The sequence below is a fragment of the Pezoporus flaviventris genome, unplaced genomic scaffold, assembly GCF_033815535.1.
Source record: "Pezoporus flaviventris isolate CSIRO_AGI_PZ_B2104156 unplaced genomic scaffold, CSIRO_AGI_Pfla_v1 ptg000001l, whole genome shotgun sequence".
NCBI classification, from domain to species: domain Eukaryota; kingdom Metazoa; phylum Chordata; class Aves; order Psittaciformes; family Psittacidae; genus Pezoporus; species Pezoporus flaviventris.
The window spans coordinates 36,108,609-36,129,185 of record NW_026892549.1 but is presented as its reverse complement, the minus strand read 5'-3'; the positions used below and the strand labels follow the sequence as shown (position 1 = coordinate 36,129,185).

At 34.8% G+C, this 20,577-nt stretch overlaps 1 protein-coding gene across 6 annotated transcripts in view; it reads left to right on the top strand.

The window, feature by feature from the left end:
* The window catches only part of LOC133268590 (prolyl endopeptidase FAP-like), a 38,160-nt gene that overhangs the window by 2,466 nt on the left and 15,117 nt on the right, over positions 1 to 20,577 (top strand). For 4 of the 6 annotated variants that reach the window (XR_009743114.1, XR_009743113.1, XM_061451933.1 and 1 more), the window contains exons 3-17: positions 5,858 to 5,953; positions 7,758 to 7,852; positions 7,988 to 8,062; positions 8,246 to 8,298; positions 9,386 to 9,458; positions 11,046 to 11,166; positions 11,726 to 11,880; positions 12,972 to 13,075; positions 13,412 to 13,547; positions 16,092 to 16,136; positions 16,835 to 16,939; positions 17,030 to 17,100; positions 17,689 to 17,742; positions 18,078 to 18,202; positions 19,348 to 19,395. Coding sequence is in view for 4 of the 6 variants with exons in the window: in XM_061451933.1 (XP_061307917.1) it covers positions 5,858 to 5,953; positions 7,758 to 7,852; positions 7,988 to 8,062; positions 8,246 to 8,298; positions 9,386 to 9,458; positions 11,046 to 11,166; positions 11,726 to 11,880; positions 12,972 to 13,075; positions 13,412 to 13,547; positions 16,092 to 16,136; positions 16,835 to 16,939; positions 17,030 to 17,100; positions 17,689 to 17,742; positions 18,078 to 18,202; positions 19,348 to 19,395 (1,356 nt within the window). In the remaining 2 variants the exon portion in view is untranslated. The remainder of the gene's footprint in view (positions 1 to 5,857; positions 5,954 to 7,757; positions 7,853 to 7,987; positions 8,063 to 8,245; positions 8,299 to 9,385; positions 9,459 to 11,045; positions 11,167 to 11,725; positions 11,881 to 12,971; positions 13,076 to 13,411; positions 13,548 to 16,091; positions 16,137 to 16,834; positions 16,940 to 17,029; positions 17,101 to 17,688; positions 17,743 to 18,077; positions 18,203 to 19,347; positions 19,396 to 20,577) is intronic. The other 2 variants (XM_061451942.1, XM_061451960.1) reach the window with 2 other exon arrangements.

Here is a 20,577-nt window from a genome sequence, read left to right as displayed (position 1 = left end):
GAAACATTTAGTTCTGGTTTTGTCTGCTGAGTTTCTAGTAACTTCATATTGCTCAAACATCTCAAGATGTGATAGCTGGTTTTGGTTTACACATGGAAGGGTATAAAACCGTGAAAAATTCTCAAAAGTTGTAGTGGAAAACAATTATCTGTTTGGAGATGACAGTCAGGGGGAAATACTTAGTTACAGTTATACACAGTTTCTGTGGGGCTCAGAAAAGCAAGATGGGCAATCTCAATATAGAGAGTGGCATCTATGCCTAAGAAATTAGTGATGGGGTTTTGACATTTCTTTGAGCTAGGGATGTGCTGAGTGGTTTACCTAACTATGATAACCCAGCTCTAAACTGTTCAGAAAGGTTCTTTTCACTTAAACACTGCCGTATCTAGACCAGTTCTGCAGCATAAACAAGAAAAAAAAATTTGCCTGCAGCTGAAAAGCAATAGCAAAACCATAGGCAGTTACAATTAATTGAATGTATTTCTCAGGCACCAAATTAATCTTTTCTTGTGCTATTTTTAATGAATATTCAGAATCAGAACTGTCATGGTTTAAGCCTAGCTGGCAACTGCATACCACATAGCCACTTGCTCACTCCCCACCCCGAAACCCAAGTGGGATGGGGAGGAGAATCAAGAAAAAAAAAGGCAAAATCCGTTGGTTGACGTAAGAACAGTTTAATAATTGAAATAAAGTAAAATACAATAATAATAATAGGAAATAAAGAGGGAGAGAACAAACAAAAAAATCATAAAAAACAAGCAAGTGGTGCAAGATACAATTGCTCACCACCTTCTGACCAGTGCCCAGCCTGGCCCCCAGTGGCTATCAGTCCCTTCCTGCCCACTGCCCCCAGTTCATACACTGAGCATGTTGTTCTGTGGTATGGAATGCCTCTTTGGCTAGTTCAGGTCAGGTGTCCTGGCTATGCACCCTCCTGGCTTTTTGTACCCCTCACTGGCAGAGAGCATGAGGCTGGAAAGTCCTTAACTTGGGTAAGCGCTGCTTAATAACAACTAAAACATCAGTGTGTTATCAACATTATTCTTAACTAAAGCCAAAAGAGCACTATACCAGCTACTAGGAAGAAAATTAACTCTATCCCAACCAAAACCAGGATAGTACATGTCAATGTTTCTGTCTCCATTGTACACCTAGACCTGAGACCAAGCCCCTTCCTCTGATGTTGCAGATCAGATCAGAGGCCATGCTTCTTAGTCAGGAAGTGGAGCAGCCAGTTTCTTAGGAACAGGTGGTGTTCTTTGCTACACACCAGCCAAATCCATTTTCAATAAATTCTTCCCTGTGTTCTGTTGCAAAGTCAAGCAGGATTGCTTCCATCATTGTGGAGCGGAAGAAAAATGCTTCCAGTCAGGAATTTGGTTCCTGGCATTAAAGTCAGCTAGAGACAATGCTCTTTGTTCCTGTTTTCTGATTTAAATGGGTGTCAGATATTTAACTTAAAACAGAAATAAAGAGAAATTCTCATCTTCTTGGCCATCTATCAAAATTGGCAAGTGACAATTCGAGATTATAAAGTCTCCACTGTTGCTGAAGTTTCTTGTAACTGAAAATCTGTAGATTACTGTGACAGTGTGCTTCCACAAAGATCTGCTGGTTCAGTTTTAGCTACAAGTTCAGGCTCAGATCTAAGTAAGCCTAGCTGCAGTGATCCGTATGCTGGTGGCAGGGAGCTAGCATAAGGTTGTTAGAACAAAATAATAAAAAACAATATTAAGATGGATTAAATTAATTCATACCTCTTCTGTTTGGTACTTCAGACTGCATTAAAAAAAAAAAGTAGGAATTCATGCTAAAATCTTTCTTGATAAACCCTATATTCTCCATTAGTTTATATTCCCTTAAGAGGGTTCAGTCCGCTATGCTTGTACAGCAGCAGTCTGTGACAATACTCCTAGGACTATGAGGTTGGGTGGGCCTTTTCTTTCCAAGTCTGACTAGTGGTTTGAAGAAACTCTTTGTCACTTAGATTCTTAAATTGGCATGAAGTGCCAAAACTGCCAAAACAGACTCTATTAGTTTTCTGTGCATTAATTTTCACATGCTGGTGGCAGAATAAATACTCTGATTTAGGACTATTTTAAAGAGGTTACTAAAACAATCTTTCCAAGTCTATGCTTAGAAATGCAGTATGATGGCTATGATCCAAGATTAAATTTTTATACTAGCTTTTCTTTATATTTTCTGAAAACATTATTTTCAATAACTGAAAGGGATTATAGTGATTCTTTCTTAGTCTATCATTAGAGAGGAGAGCTTTTTCCCTTCCCTAGACCCTTAGCAGTAGAGAGTTAGAGTCTGTAGTAAACTAAACCATTCTCATTCTAGCATGCTTTAGCTTTCTGTACACACTTTCTGTTCCTAACAAGAGCTGTATCATACTGAGGAACATGACTTGTTCAGACTTCATCTTTTCTTCTCATTCCAAAGGGTGTTTTTGAAGTAGCTTTCACTGGGAAACCAGTGTTACACCTCACAAAAAAATGACTGAATGTGATGTGGGTATAGAAATGCAGACTGAGCTGATGTGGAGCTGAGTGTGATCAGAAGTTCTGGAGCAGGATCAGGAGTGTTGGAATTAATTTCTGATGCTGAACTGAGCTGTGGTCTCCTCAAGTGGAAGGCTGTTTTCCTGTGCATGTTGAAGGAACTTGTGCTTTAGATATTCAGCATCAAACAGCAGATATGAGAATGGACAGTCTAATCCAGAAGCAGAATATAATACTGTGATAACCAGTTTGCATTTGCAAGGCATCTTGCCATGTAGCAGTGGATGCTAAATAAAATACATGTAAAAATACATATATATTAATTGCTTACAAATACATATAAAATACCTATATACAATTACATATATAAAAATAAAAAATACAGAAAACTGAATACTTATTATTATGCATACTTTCTTTAATTTGGCAGCAGTAGACACTATTTATATGGATGCACATTAGACCACATTGTAGAATAAGTCAACAGGGCTTTGAAATCTAATGCAAGGGTTGTATTGGTCTAGTGGTCTTTGAAAGAGAATAATCCTGATAATACAAACAGAATTTCATAGTGATGGATTGCTGTGCATAAAGTTAATCTGAGCTTAATATAACTGAAAGTTCATCCTTTTGTGTTTTATTAAGCTCTCTCACAACAGTGAACTGAACAGTAAAGGAGAAGGTGTCTGTCTAAAGCCAGTAACATTTAGTAGATGCTTACAGGCTTTTATCACCATGATTCACATGTATGTCGAATACACTCAAATGCACAAGTGAATAATTATGATCATGGAATATATAAAGCAAGTTAACTGATTTGGTGCAGAAAGAAATAAGAACTACATGCTGTAAATGGATGCAAATGGACCACAAAGGATTAAAACTGAGACAGTGGGGTGGTGAAGGGAAAAGAGCAAAGCTGAAATTTGGTAAGTTTTCATTTCTTTGGTTTGCTCAGCTATTTGCTTCCTTCTCCCTTGGCATCTTTTTTCATCTTTATTTCATAGAGAAACAAAACACAACAAAAGACTTTACCAGGCTCACCAACAGCCATCCAAATCAGTGTCTGTAGAGTGCTACAGACATGTAAAGTAATCTTCATGTTAGGGTTTATTCTGTGAGCAGTGATTTTGAATACTATTATTGAGCCAGTCTTTAGTTTTAGAAGAAAGAATCAGCAACAACTATAGAAAACTATTAAAAATGGTGCCTTTAATTAAAGCATTTAAAACATTTAAAGATAGCTTCTGTTGCCTAGAAACAAGCATTCAAAATTACAAGTAATCAAGTAAGAAATAGTTGTGTTCACATTTTTTGCAGTCCACTGGTAGAAATTCAGATAGGAGTGGACACATTTTGAAAATCATTAGCAGTCATAATAAATTATCACAGAATATTAAGTATGTATGTGAGATGACTAACAGAGTAAAAGTTTAAATTAGAGCTGTGAAAATTAGACCAGAGAAGAGACATTTGTGATATTGCTTGTCTTTTTAGTAAAAAAATCATCTTAATCTGAGGGAAGGAACCAGGAAATTTTACCAAATTAAGGTATCAAAAAGGACTGCAAATATAAGCCTCCTATACACACAGCCATAGAAATAGATCTTAACGGTGGATTTCTTTTGCAAATAGGCATATTTACATGGGGAATTTAAACTGGAAGCTAGTGATAAGTAATAGTATAAATAAAAGTGAATTCTTGTTTGGAATTATTTTCTATGCATTTTTTTAAGAGCTTGACATCTTCTATGCTTATCATTAACATATCAAAGATCTCGAATATACAGTCACGGCATTAGCTAGAAGAATTAACTTCTTATTGAACTTCTTGAGATATTTTCTGGACATACTGCTAGCTCAGAGTCTATACCAATAGGTTTTTGCCTGTGGATTGGCATTCAGTTTTATTTCTCATGACAGCTTTCTTCTGCATTAGTGCAGATAAGGCTAGTGTCAACAGTCAACCTGACATGTGTATTCTACAGTAAGTAATAGTCACTTACCAGAAGAAAACATGTATTATCATTATAAAGTACTATGGAAGAGAATATGAAGAAACATTTCCCAGGAAGTCACTGTGATCTTAACAGAGGAGGCAGCTGTAATGAGGAAGTGATGGAGCATATGAAACCTGAGGGCAACGAGTCATCTTGATTATCTGGCTGTCACCTCATTGCTCTGAAGGAACAGGGGAAGTGGCAGAGATCTACTCAGCTGCAGTGTGACATCACTATCTCTGAAGACTATGGCAAAAGTCCCCTTGATTTTAAAGGAGGAAAGAATAGAATCCAGAATGCCTAGACTTAAAAGCTGCAATTATTGTGGTACTGAACGTTAAAAAATGGCCTTTATCAGAAATGTTCCTATGTCTTTCAAGGATTAAATATTTTGAGTGCTCTTTCTCTTGTGAGCTGCATAGGTTTTTGCCTTTTTTTTTTTTTTACATTTTTGCAAAGGAATTTTTTCACTTTCATGCACTTAGCAAACCAGCATTTTTAACATTACCCAATTCCCATATAAGTGTTTGACCTTAAACTTGTTTTTTAAATTCTGCCCTAGCTTACGGTGTTTAGCGCTGGGAGGAAATATAGTCAAACAAAGGCCACAAAACCAGACACAATTTTATTCCTTATTTTTATGCAGCTATCCAATATGCTTACAAACAAAAGCCACAAAACCAGACACAATTTTATTCCTTATTTTTATGCAGCTGTCCAATATGCTTACAAATCTAATATCAGAGTACCTTTCTTCTCTCCAGAATCATTGCCAATTTTCTTTTGCAGCATGAAATTAAAAGTTGAAGTTCAGGTTCATTCATTCCTTTTCAGCTTTATCAGCATACCTTCATTTATTATTTTTTCATGTAGCTACTAAGAGAAATATGTGAATGTTGATCATTTTGGAAGCCTTATCTCCATCTTCTAACTCTGGTTGATGAGGTATTTATGAAATTTGGCAGTAGGGGTTTATAAGTACATCCTGCTGTTTGAGTCTGCTGAATATGTGCAAATTCCTATTAAAATAGTTGTCTCTACATACCACACAAGTTCATGAAACCGTGCTTTAAAAAAAAACTTTGATTTGTCTTCTGTGTGGAAAAGGCTCTTCTGGGACTCACAGGGTCTACAAGTAAATATATCTGAGTGAAAAAAATGACTGGGTGAACTAAATTAGTTTGTGGTTTTGTGTGGACCTTACCAGAACAGTAACAGAAAACTTTCTGCTGTGCCTACTTTCTGTGTACTTCCAGGATTATGCTATCCTCACTATTCTCTGGTGCTAAATAGAAAAAAAAAAACACTTCACACCGTTGTAGTAACAGAAACTTTCTATTGTCTTAGTTGTCAACACAGATGATGGACCCAGAGCCCTTACACTGGAGGATTACCTGAGTGGAAACTTCCAATATAAAACATTTTTTCCATATTGGGTGTCAGGTAAGTAAAACCTTTCCTCAAAAGTACATAAGCCTTTTTAATATGTATTTCCAAACTGATTTACACAGACGCAGAAATGTATTTTCCTTCCAGCTTTACTGTGAATGAATGCTAACTATGAAATTAAACAATCTGCTAGTCAAAACTTATGGTTGAAATTTACTATTCTGTCAGTCATTCTAGAAATTCCAGGTATTTGGTGTTTCAACAGACATGTTTGAGTCAAGTATAATTTTGCAGAGGCTTTCAGTGTTTTATTTCTTTACTGTCATATTCATTGCAGTAAGTGAAAGAAATATATCAATGTGTCAGCAATCTTCTTCTTTGTGTTTGTCACAGCCCTTTTTCACTTATCATTTGTAATAATTGAGGTAGCCTATCTTACAGGCCCCATTCTCCTTTGTTTTCATGAGTACTTAGCTCTGCAATGAGCCCAGCCGATTTTGTCTCATCTAACAAAATGCTGATACTGCTGAAATTCCAGAGTTCCAAAGAGCTGCACAGAAAATAAAGTTGAGTTTCTGAGTGAGTGTCTTAAGGTAGAAGATAAAGACATGAAGTTAATTGCTGCTGAGATACGTGTCTGTGCATGGCAAGCACCCAAAGGCTTGAGCTAGGCTGGGTTACATTCTAGTACACACACTACCACTCCATCTATGCACTGCTTCAAGCAATTGTTCCTGACTCAAGACAAGAAACATAGTGCCCATTCAGATGCGGTCTTACCGAGTTAGTTTTTACCCACAATTTTTTAACTTAGCTGAAGCTTTCCAGGGCATTGCTTGCAGCAGTTCAAATTTTACAATTAATAATTTGAAGCATATTGACATCACTTGTATGATATAAAAATTAGGTCACCATTTGTTAGAATTCTGTCTGAATGTTTGAAGTATGTAGGCAGCATATCACCTAAACCTAATATTTTCCTTCCCTCTTTATATCCTTCACACTTAGACTTATCTTTCCTCTTAACAGTCACAAAGCTCACACAAAAGTCATGCCATAGATTCCATAGATAGTCATGCCTACAGCATTCCATATGTCTATTTTTCTTCTGAAGCAAGGAGTTAAAATTGACTATCTCTTCCTAAGAGTGCCTGAGATCACCAAAAATGCTGTTAACACAAATCACAGAAGTGAACTCAAAAGATCCAAGGGTGATCCAATTTCCTAAAAATGAACACCTTATACAATGTTTCAGGCTGCCTGTTAAAGTCTCTCTTTCTTTAGCTACACCATGTAATTCCTTCTCTCTGTTTCTAACAGCAAAAATAATAATGTGAAATTAAAATTCTGACCTTCATTTTCTATCAAACCATGGCTCAGGTCTTGAGCACAGGTTGGGTTCAATTCCATTTGCTTTGAAGGTCACTCATCCTCACTGTGTGAGTAAGGGGAGTATCATTTACATAGTGTCAGTTACATGATACCGCTGTTATCTGTGGAATCTGTAGAAATGCGAATGTTCTGGTTTTCTTGAAAACAGCTACATTATGATACTGACCTTCTAATGGGTCTGTCAGTGGTATTCTTGATCAATTACTAAAATGTGGCATGTAATCATAAAGTTAACTAGCTGATTCTTTGTTCAGTGTGTCATATTGACAACATACTCAAGAACCCTGAAAGCAGTTTGTTGACAACTCTGTACTTTGGCATCAATAGGAAAAAAAAAAATTATGTAGATGCCAAAAGAGTTTGCTCAAAGCCTATTCATTGACAGGAGTGTGAATACTTTGATAAATGGATCTTTTCTGTAGTATCTTCTGTGCAAGGTAACAGCCCTTTTATCTTGTTTATAAAGACAATGAATATCTTCATCAGTCTGCAGAAGATGACATTATACTCTACAATGTTGAAATGAACTACCCCACTACCATCATGACTAACAGCACAATGGTACGTACCATTCCAATTAATAAAAAGGCAGCAAAATGCCGTTGCATTTCAAGTACCAGTTTAAAAGTGAGTGGATTAAAACTCATCAAATCCTTTTTTTTTTACTAGAATCTAATCTACTTCTGAATCTTTCAGAAACAAGTGAATGCTTCAAATTATGTGTTGTCATCTGACAAATATTTCATAGCTCTGGAAAGCAATTATTCAAAGGTAATTAATATACCACTTCATGAAATGTTTGGTTTCATTTAGTATTTTGTTTGTTGTGGCTGCTACAGATAAACCTTTCTAAGTACTTTCTCAAGAAATGATCAAGCTATGAAAAGACAGCTGATTACTTTTAGATTATCTTGTCCAAGTCAATAATATTATTTTCCTGCTTAATTTTCGCAGCTGTGGAGATACTCCTATACAGCATCATACCACATTTATGATCTCATATATGGGTAAGGCCACATATCTCTTACAGGGAACTATGGTGAATACCTTGTAGTGATGTGCTTGCATTTCCACTGAAAAACTCCACAGTAATGTGACTACCACCTTGCTTTGCTTTTACCTGAATCTATCAGGTTGGTTGCTTGACAAAAATGGCCTTTAAGAAAATCATACAGTCCTTTCATCTACTCATCTAGGTATCTAGATTGAGTTATATTTCATGCCCTAAAACTTTCACTGCTTAAGATTCTCATACATTTTTCTTCTTTGCATAATTTTCTCCCACCCTATCTTGGATGATTGAGTCTACTTCAGCTTCACACCTGATGTCTCCATGTCATTCTGTTGTCTAATTCATCCTTTTTGTGGTTGATCCAATCTTTAGCTTTCCTAGAACTCTCACATTTCCTTTAGTGCTGCAGTGATCTTGTAACAGTCAGTCCTGGGTTCCTCAAAACTTTACAGCTTCTCCCATGGTATTTGGTCTCTTTCCCAAGATCTTCCTCAAGCCACTACTCTTTCCTCCCAAGTTTGAAGGAGGCCACCTGTCTCCCCAGTGACCTTTTATACCTTAAGTAGTAATGTGACCAAATGCTTCTCAGTTCTGAGCAAAAGGGGCTGCACTGAGCTGCTCCACTCATGCGAAACTGTTGGTTCAAGGTGACAGGAAAAGATTGCTGCAAGCTAATGTGAGTAGAGAGGTGCTGCATGTGGGTCCTGATCCTTAACAAATGTTGCAACTGCTGCTGTTATGGTTGCCTTAGCATGCAATATCCTGAAAGCACATTTCCCAGTAACTTGCTGAGGCTGCAGATGGAGCAAATTACTGTAGATGGTTATGCAGTATTTAGAAAGAGGTGAGGCTGGCTTATTCGGCTGTTGAATGTTTTCAAAAGGTTGAGTTGGAAGGCTTTACCAGCACTGGTGCACACCATCACATTACTGCATGTCTCACTGCCTGCCTTGATTTTGCATGGCTCAAAAAACAATCAGCTGTTAGAAAACATAGCCCTCCATGAATTTTATATGAATTACAGTATAATGATCCATTTTCACTGTGTACAAAAAGTCATCTCAAATTCTTTCTTTTTTTAGTGGTTTTGTAACAGAAAATCAGCTTCCACATAAGATTCAGTATATATCCTGGTCACCCATTGGACACAAATTGGTCAGTAAAGATAACAAAGCACTAAAATTATTTTGCTTTGTGTGGCTAAAAAACATTTGTTTGCCTTTGGTTATTATTTTATTAGGCTATATTTTTGACAGGACTGTGTAATAACTTTGGTTGTAAGCAAGACTGACAAATAAAACAGTTTTAGCTTGTTAAAATTTAGCTTGTCTGTGTCTTGATAGAAGGACTGTGTTCTCAGCTACATTGCGTGTTTCAGTATGCTGGCCAATCTCCTATCAAGAATTGACCAACATAATTGTATATCAGCTTGAATGTAGTTTCAGGGCCTGAAAACCAATGTGTTTTCCTTTGACACTGTGTAATACATGTGTTTACTATGGAGATTTAAAGGAGCAGTGTTTAAAATCTTTTCTAAAATTTTCATCCTAGAAAATGGCTGTCAGGTTCTTATTACAAAGAATGTTATTTTCTTTTCCTTTTAATAGCTACTTGATATCTCAGTAATGATAAAAGACCTATTGCATAGTAATGAGTTTATAAGCTGATTTTATTCTTGGGTCCAAAAGATCAGCCCAATAACAATTAGTGTTTTTTAAGTATTTACCCAGATCGAAAAATATTTGCGCAAAAAAAAAAAATTAAATATCAAACTCATTTCAGAAAATACCCAGGAGTGTGCTACATATGAATGGACAATTTATTAGGAAAATTTCTCCATGTTCTAGGAGAGTATTAATTCTCCCAATTTAGTTAAATATTGTCATTTTGTTATCAAGAATTCTGAAGGCAGTTTCCTATCTTCCTGGTACCAGTAGTCTGTGATGCTTTTATATCCTTGTATCAGATCTGAGAGTTTTAGGAGTTGCTTTTAAATGAAAACATTTAAAGCACAAAGTAGTTAAATGTTACACTGATGTTGCTAACAAATGCTAATAGCTTCAGAAGGCGTGATTTTCTAAGAAAGTGATGTTTCTGTTGCTGGTTTCTTAACTACATGTCCATTCATTTGATTGATTGAAATTTAGAGATATACAAGTCCTGCAAGCATTTCTTGCAAGAACTGTCTTTAATAACTAGTTTATTAGACAAGAACAAAATAACCCAGAGGGAGTAAAACATTTTTTTGTCTCATCTCACATCAGCTAGGCCTTTTGACAGATTTTTAAAAGTCCAATTATATTCATTTTAGTCATTGTGGTTTGGTGGTTTTTTTTTATCTTCTAGTTTTGGTGGAAGCAGATAGAGAAGTCACAAAACACTTTGTCTGGGGGTCATTTATAAAACAGAGCAATTTGAATGAGTTTTTGATTATTTTTTTCTTCCTTATTTTCCAAACCAAAACTTGCCACAAAATCCCCTGAAGTTATTAAATTCAAAGGAGCTGCTAAGGATTTATTCTGACATGGGTGAACATAGAATTTGGCCTGTAATGTAACATTTATTTACTGAGGTACCTACTCTTGCAGAATTTGCAACAGCTTATAGTGTAGCATTTATTTCCCATTTTGTATTCCTTGTGTCTTCTTGTTGGTATAATGTAAGAGCATCGGCTGCAAAAGATCTTACTCTAACCTCTCTTACTGGTGCCTATATTCATAAGAAATACTTTCTTGTCTTTAGGTATATGTATATCAGAATAATATCTATTTGAAACGAAGTCCAAGAGAGGCACCAATTAAAATAACTACTGATGGAAAGCAGAATGAAATATTTAATGGGATTCCTGACTGGGTCTATGAAGGTAAGTAAATCTTGAAGAACGTCAACTAACATGTTAAATGCTTTGTTTAGATTACCTGGTTCTCAAAAAATCCAGTCTAAAATACGTGTGATGATACACTATTTTTGGAGCCCTAAAGATTACTGTATTTCCATATTTTGTTTTCCATACAATGACTGCATTTTGTATTCATAGTGTGTAACCATACTCCTAGGTCTTTTGTTACTGGAACTATATCAGACCTTATATACTGGGCTTCCTTCTGCTGCACAGGTAGTAGTTAGGCATTCAGCTTTAATGGAACTTTTAATTTTGGTAAAAATTTGGCATTTCAGTGCATAAAAAAATAATTTAAGAAACCCCACATACATACAGGAAAAAAAAAAACAACAAGCGAGTTAAATGGGATCTCTGTGCCTTTTTGGGAGTTCTTAAGACCTTTCAGAATTGAGATGCATTGCAATATGTTAAGTGTTATTTATTTAGTATAACTCACTTTATATATCTAAGTGCTAAATGCTAAAATAGATTGGAATGAGAAACAATGATAAACTATTATGATTTGGGTTTTTTTCCTCAGAGGAAATGCTAGCAGCAAAATATGCATTGTGGTGGTCTCCAAGTGGAAAGTATTTAGCATATGTACAATTTAATGATACTGACATACCAGTTATTGAATATTCATATTTTGGTGAGGACCAGTATCCTAGAAAAATAATTATCCCCTACCCAAAGGTATGTTTTATCGTTCTTTTGACTTTCTGTTGATAAATGAGTTATGGGTCATTTGATAAAATTAACTGTGCTTTAAAAATGGTGATATTACAGTGGTTAAATCCATTATGTCCTAAATTTATTCGGCGGGGGAGGGGGGGGGGGAGAAACACAAGGAAAAAAGCAAAAAAACTTAGGCCACGTTCTGAAAAGCTATAGGTACATTCAAAACTGTAGATATTTAATATCAGTGAAATAAATGAAATTACTCATGTAAGTAAAGAGCATGTGTGAGTGTATGCTTGCATGGTCAAGTCTTGTTTTTTCAATTCAGTTTACTTATTGTGATGTGTTAACTATGCTGTTGTTATTTTTCATTACAGTAAATTTTGAAAAATAAAGGCTATAACAGCTTCAGTTTATTTGCACACTTCATAGTGCTTTTTGATCTCAAGGGGATTTGGATTTTAACTGCTTTCAAGTGCCAGATCTAAGGCAAGAAGGTTTTGGTTTGGCATTTCTTCAGCATGTTATTAGCTCTCCTGACTCTTGTCATGCTCATATGATTGCAACTGATCATGTTAATACACCTTAAGAAGTTACTCAACTGTCAGCTGGGTTGCAGTTCTAAAGTAAATCTGGATGTTTTAAACCACACATGGAGGAGAATTAAAAAACTAATAATGTATGCAATGAATAAGCAAGCATGAAATCAGTTTAAGCTAAACCATTTTATTCCACAGCTGGAATGTCAAAGAGCAATTGCAATCATATGAATATACTCCTAGAGTTTTATACCAAAGTAAGCATGTGTGCTGCACAGATCCATAATGGAAATTCAGTGGTGGTTCCCATCAAGTACATTTTCTGTAAGGAAAGGCACTAAATTTGACTGTTTAAAAGGTTTTTGTCTTTGCGTATGAAATGATGCAAAGTACCATAAAACTGTTTTAGTGACATTGTGAGATCTTATAAAACTGTATTTGCCCTGTTATACACAATTGAATATGTATTTTGCACCTTGCCTCCTTTCCTCCAAAAAGTGTTGTTATTTTCCTCATTCTGAATTGTTCAGAGCCTGATTTGAATAACCTGATACATTTTCTTTGAAGGCTGGGGCTAAAAATCCTACTGTTAAAGTGTTTATTGTAGACACTATTAATGCTGAAGCATTTGGTCCTAAGAAGGTGCCAGTTCCTGCAGTCGTAGCATCAAGGTAGTGTGCCCTCAAATATGTCTTTTCTTTAAAAAAAAATAAAATTTTCTATTTGTTTTCAATGTTTGAACTTCTGAGTTGTTTTCTGTTTCTAACAGTGGAGTGCCATATTCATCTCCTAGATGGATCAGAAGCTAACTAGAAATGCATTTTGATTCTCTGTCCAGATGATTCATTGTTGCAAAGGACAAAAAAAAAAAAAAAAAATGCCTAAGACACTGGAAGCTTTGCTGTTGAATCCACAGAACACTATGGGGGATACAATCTGTAGCAGTGCTTCTATATTTTTGTTCTTTAATAACCACTTTTTCTTTCTTTTTTTTAATTATTTTTTAGTGATCACTATTTTACTTGGCTTACTTGGGTAACAGATAGTCGAGTCTGTGTGCAATGGCTAAAGAGAATCCAGAATTTTTCAGTCTTAGCTGTTTGTGACTTCAAAGAGAATTCAAATACATGGGACTGTCCAGAGGTAATATAGTTATAAATATAAGTTTAACATTGCTGAAATTAGCATTTGATTAGGTGGCTTAGCTGTCTATACCTGTATGTAAATCATTACAGATCTCATGTACAGAAGCCTTTCTGAAAAAGCATTTCTTTTAAAGACGTTGTAAAGCCTGGAGACTGTAGACACTGATAAATCCATATAGAACCTGAAGGAAAGAATAACTCTGAATTTCAGTAACTAATACAGAAGTCTCATTTATAGTCTTTTAGTATTGATGGTGTTTGCATATCTTGGTTTTAGAGTTTATGGCACAGAACACTTATAAAAACTAACATTAGGGTGAAACCTGGAACTAATGAGAAGTAAAAGGCAAGAATACTTATAAAAGTGTTCTGTATGATTGATAAATTGTAAATTCAGAGTTGACACAAACTTTCCAAGCTGAAAATAATTTTTATTCCTCTATGATATGACAGTTGTTGTAAATTAATAAAGAAAAAAACAAAAAAACAAACACCCCCCCCCAAAAAAGGGGGATTTTTTTTTTCTAGGATTCTACCACAATCCACCAAAGAACCTTAAAACAAGCTTAACTTTAAGCATGTAAGCAGTTTTATTTATTTCAGTATGTCTATTTATGTGTTTAAGATTAAGCATGTGCTTAATTGCTTTTCTGGAACCAGACCAGAACAATTAACATCTTGCAGGACTGTGTTATTATCCTTGTTTAATTGCATTTCTCCATGAAACCTTATTTATGGAGTCACTACTGACGTTTCTATAACTCTATATTTATACAGTGATACAATGCTTTTATCACATTAAAGTTTGCACAAATGGCCAATTGAAGGAGTGTGAACAGATGGGAGTGCTGCATTAGCTCTATTTGCTGTTAGAAAGTATATCTCTGTGTGTTTCCATTGGCAAAAACAGTTCTCTTGTTGATTTCAGATTAAATTGAGACTAATGCACAATAAATGTGCTAGGCTTTATGTGCTTGAAAATAATAACAAAATGTAATCTACAAGATATTCCTAAAGTGTCGATTCATCAAAAATGTTCACGTTTGAGTCTTGCTCATGTGAATAGACCATCGAAACCAATATGACTTCAGTGGAACTATTCATGTGAGTAAAAGCTAGGCATGTGTTTGTGAAATTGGGATTTCCTATGGAAATGCCAGTTCTCTAATTAAATTCTGTAAATACTTTAATAGACAGAAAAATCCCATAGAGGTCAATTGGACTACTCAAACGAGGGAAGTTAAATATATCCTTAATGGACTATGTCATCAAGATCGGAGCCTTAATTTAAAGAAAGGAAAATAAATTTAGGATGCAGATATAAAACAACATATCCTATTTTTCTTATCTTATAAAAGAAATAGAGTCCATCTTCTGAGTTAATAGCTCAGTGGAGCCACTGTGAAGTACTAAGCAGCCCTCTAAGGGGCAAGTACCTGCAACTTTTTCTCAGATAAATCACTTTGCAGGGACTAAGTTTAAAGGGAGAAAGCATGATTCTGAATGTTAATGAGACTACACTGCGAATAATAAACACAAACCATAGTCTTTAGAAAGCAAATTTGTTGAGTTTATTTCAGACAGTGAAGAAATACTGTATTCAATGAACAGCCTAAAGTTTGTAAGATAAAAAAAGAAATACATTGACTGCAGAATTGTTAAATATTAAATCACTCCATCCAACAAACAAGATATTATACTCTTCAATGAAAAAGTCTTAGGAAAGTATTGAAAATGCACTAGAAACTTTAGAAGTAAAGCATAAATAAAAATGTACCTTCAGCTGCAGGAGGTTCTGATCCATTTATGCTCAGCAGAAGTCTTTTTTAAAATCAGCTTTAAGAATGTTACAAGAGCTTGAGACCTGCTAAACTTATATCCATAGTCACAGGGTATGATAACCTGGTTGATTTTTGCTGCCTAACCCTTAATTCATTTTCTAAATACTTTATTTCTGAGATTTTTTTAAACTGTTGAAAATCAGCTCCTTTAATATCTCTAATCTGAGCACCAGGTACAGAGACCCTTGATTTCTATTTACTTAGATAAAGTCTTTGGTTTGTGGTTTTAAGGTTTGTTTAAAAGATGTACCTATTAGTCACATTATCTGTGTTATAAATCAACATTACAGCTTTGAAATGAAAGGAAATATGTCAAATTAACTAGCTGAGAATCTAACACAGATTTTTAATATTATTATTCCTGAAATTATTTTACTCAGGCTTTTTTTCTGAAAAATTCATGAGATTAAGTAGTTGTTAATTCTTGCTTTCAGTGAAAATGTTGCATAAGGTTAAAAAAAATTACTTCAGCTTTTATTTAGTTCTGATGACAGCTGTTAAAAAAGAAAATTTTAACATAATGGTATTAATACAGTAATATTATTTACCTCAGGAAATCCTCAAGTCCCTGAACATTCACAGCAAGTGTCCTAAAATACATTTTTACAGGTGGCTGTTGATTTTTTATTTTAAGATTTTGAATCTCCATAAACTCATTCTTGAATTTCTTAAAAGATTGTATATTTGGTTTTGTTTTTCAGAATCAACAGCACATAGAAGAGAGTCAAACGGGATGGGCAGGCGGGGTATGTTTTCTTGTTGTATTCCATTTTGATTTAATGAAAAGCTACAGCTTTCTGCATATTCACAGCAGTGAGTTGAAACATGAAGCACCATTCTGTGTCATACAACACTACTGCTTAAACTTCTTGTACTGTAGGATTGAGACTTTATTGCTGTGCTACGCCTAATATCTGGCTACCTCCTTTCCGAGTTTAAAAACTTTTTCTGTCCCCTTTTGCAAATTTTAGACCAACTGATTAGACACTATACTGAAGGGAGGCAAGTAATGACAAGAGGTAAATTCATACTGCGGTGTAATTCTTAGAAGCATCCTGGAGACAAAAATAGATGTAGAATTTCTCTGATGTCATCCAAGAGGGATCAGACATACCATAGCATTTTAAGAATAAAACCTGTCCATTCAGAACACAGTTTCAGTGCCAAGTGCTGCACAAGCTCAGTTAAAGAAGAGCCTTCAAGGTAAAATATCCCACTTAAAATGGTAGTTGACAGTTCTCTGTAGTTACAGTTTAAGAAGTCTGACATAACAGGTTAGAAGTTGTAGTATGTACTGAGTCCAAGATTGAATATCATAGGTAAACACTTGTGCAAAGTACTTTGTCCTGTCTGATTGAATAGTCTTGTTACTTTTAGTGTATGTACTATAATCTGCTGATCAGCTTGGACAGTCTTACTTACCATTTTCCCTCTATTGTTTCAGTTCTTTGTTTCTGCACCACATTTTACATCAGACAGCAGTTCATATTACAAAATTTTTAGTGACAAAAATGGTTATAAGCATATTCATTACATCAATGGCTCTGTGGTAAGTCAAGCAAAGTGTTCTATATTGATCTACTGTAAATTCCTGCAATAATTCTACAATATTCAGTAACTTGTATGTCTTGCTTCACAGGAGAATGCAATCCAAATTACAAGTGGAGAATGGGAAGCAATATACATTTTCAGAGTCACAAATGATGCAATGTAAGTAGCATGAAGAAGAGAATATGTTGTGAGTGTTGTCAGTAAAAGCAACACTTAATCATTTGAACACCATTTGTTAACTCATGAAGTTTTACCTAGGTATAATTTGTTTCTTATCTGAATGTATCCACAACAAATTTGTATGCAGGCAATGCACAGGTTTGCAAACTTTACTTATGCGATATTCTTTGTAAATTTTCTTCATTTTTCTATTTTCAATCACCAATCTTAGAGATACTTTTTTAGAAATACTTAAATTTAATCATGTGGTGAACCCTTAGACACTGTGCATTTACTTCTCTTTTTATGGTCTCTCAGCTTACTGTATAAGTAGATATAGCTTACATAATTACATAATTGGAGAGATTAGCTTGCGAGAATTAAAATAGAATACCTATATATATGGTTTATTTGTCATCTAATCAGAGTTTGAGCAAGATGTAAGGTATATAAGCTTAACTTACTCTTCCACCACATGCAGAAATCTCAAAAAGTCTAAGTTAACTTCGAAAATGGCTTTCTATCTTGATGCTGGTTCATAGGTCATCACTTTACGGATTGTTTACTAACATATAAATGAATTTACAGTTTCTATTCAAGCAATGAATTTGAAGGCTATCCAGGAAGAAGGAATATTTACAAGTAAGTGTTATCAACATTATCTTAATGATACTAAGTTCATAGAAGATAGCTCTGGATTTGTTAATAATTTAGTTTCAAAACGTTTAAAGTACAATTTCATAGGCTACTTTAACTAAATCTTGACCTCAGATTATATCTGAAAATTTAGGACAAATAGCATCTAAATTTTACATATACTCTTGGGAAAAAAAAAAAAAGAAAGGATAAAAAGGGAAAACATTTATTTTTAAATTGAACTGTTCTGAAAATACAGTGCCTTTGTTCTAAAATGCAAGGCAGGCACACGTGACTTTAGTTGTGGCGAAATAAATATTGTTTTGGGTTTTTTTTCCTAGAATCAGTATTGGAAGTAGACCTATCAGAAAACAATGCATTACTTGCAATTTAAGAAAAGAGAGATGCCAGTATTATACAGCAAGGTTCAGTGAACATTCTAAGTATTACGCCTTGATCTGTTACGGTATGTATAGTATGGGAGCAAACATATAATCAGTTGTTCTTTCTATTTTGTCAGGGTTGTAGATAATACTGATTATCCCAAATGGTATCACAAATTTCACAATAACCAGAAAGAAAGTTTTCCATGTCCGAAACCTTTGCGAAGATGTTTCAGAACACTGAAATATTTTCACTTTTTTTTTTTTTAACAAAAATACTGGGATTTTTGGAATTAAAAACAGATTTTTGAAAGTCCTTCATGGCCCAAAACAGATTTTAATGTGTCTCATCAAAATCATGTTTTTCTTGCAGCAACTAGAGCAGGATTTAGAAACACACATATTTCCAATTTATGTGATCAAAGTTAGCAATTAGAGACTATTACAATATGTTTCCCAACTGGAATTATTAAATTTGTGTCAGCCACAAAATGTTGGATATTTACCTGAGAACATTCTTAAGAACTGAACTAAGAAAAATTCAGCTCATCAAGATGCATGATCATTGAAACTACTTGTAAGTTTTAAATGAAGTCTTAACTCTTTTGAAATAAGTTAGGTGATTTCAGTGGTTCAACATTTTATCCATTACTGTAATCAAATAACAGTGAAGTCTGAAGTCACAATTCGAGAAAAGGAAAGAAAAATATCCATGGTTTTCCTTTTGCATACTTCATCTAAATTTTACTGTTCTTCTGATTTTTTTATTGACTGATCATCTGAAGAGTTCCCAAGAACTTCCACTGAGCAGAGAAGCAAATGTAGCAAATAATAACACCTTTCAATCATTCTTGCACAGAGTAGTCAGTGAGGTCATCACCATATGAAAGCCACTCACCTTCACAAATATGATGTGGCGTGTTCTCAGAAGAATGTTTCACATTGTTAATTCTGCATGCACCTTATATAATCACATCTCAGGTATTAACTAGATGTCAGTTCATCTGTAGAGAGGAAGAGTTTGTTAGTAAATTTAAAGTTGTTTTGATTATGCTTGATAAGCAGCTGTATGTATACCTTATTTATTTCATGTAGCAGGGACTAGTGTGTTTGTGTATCAGCTCTGACCTCTTTAACACCTTTCAGTTACCAATCTTAACGTAATATGAACTCCATCATAAAATTCCAGCTTCAAACTATAAACTGCGTTCTTATCATTCTGTGACAGGTCCTGGGATTCCCATTTCTACTCTTTTTGAGAACTACGGTAATAGAGGTACTGCAAATATCTCGCTTATTTCTAAGCAATTTTTTTTCCCATTGATCTTCACTATGCAGGTCCTCTAATCAATATTTGGATTGTGATCAAGGAGTCTTTCATCTTGTTATCAAAATACCTAGTGTCTTTTTAGATTTCTAATTAGTGAAAGCTAAATATTAGTGAACTCACTAATCCAGCACTTTTATAGCATTCTGATGTTTTTCCTGTTTCTATCCTATGGATGCAACATCATGAACATCAGCAGCTCCTTGTCTCCTAAATATTGAGTCAAACTTTGTAGAAAAGATTGTTTTGATTTCCTAACTATTCCTTTTGACATTTGGATGAACACAAGACTTTCTGAGAGTTTTTTTCATGAAGCAAACCTACCCTGTACAAAATGCAGCAGTGTACTATTTAGATTTTGCAGTTTGAGCTATTGTGCTGTGCTAATTAGAATTTGGATCAGTGACTTGCTCTTCAGCCATCAGCAGAGATGTCAGGGAAGAGCAAATGCTCTTTCAGATGATCAGTTTAAATAACTGCTTCAGACAGGGTGAATTATTGATAAAAGATGGGAACTCCAGCAAGAAACATTCAGAACCCTCATTTTTTAAGTAGCCTTTTAGTGAGGACTGTTTGCAACCAGACCAAGCAGAAACTTGCTAACCATGAAAATATTAATTACTGTGCAGTGACTTTTCTCTCTCTGTCCTTTGTTTTTCCCTAAAAAACAATCTCCAACTTACTCAGTCCTGAAGTGTTATGAAAACTAGCATGGTCCTGTAAAACACCTCAGTGATTTGGCATTCCTCCTTTCTTGCCCAGTAACCAGTAGAAATGCAGTGACATTTCTACTTCCAGGGTCTTTACTGCCAGGTCAGCAAGTATTGATAACCCACTGTTCTCAGTGTTGTCTGACCAGAAGACACATGAGGAAGACAAATGCTGCATTACTGTTAAGCTAAATTAATCAGTGGTGATTCATGTAGAAGTCAGTGAATTGCAATGTAAGATTATTTTGACTACAATAGGAGTTGCTACATCTTAGTTTTTAACCAAACTGTTAAATGTTTGCAGATGGAAAAGATTGGTCAACAGCTGTTGCAATTGTGCTATAAAAACACTATGTTATTCTGGCATTTCTTTTGCAGAAGTTTTAAATAGGTTTAACCATTTAGATACAGCTAATGCATG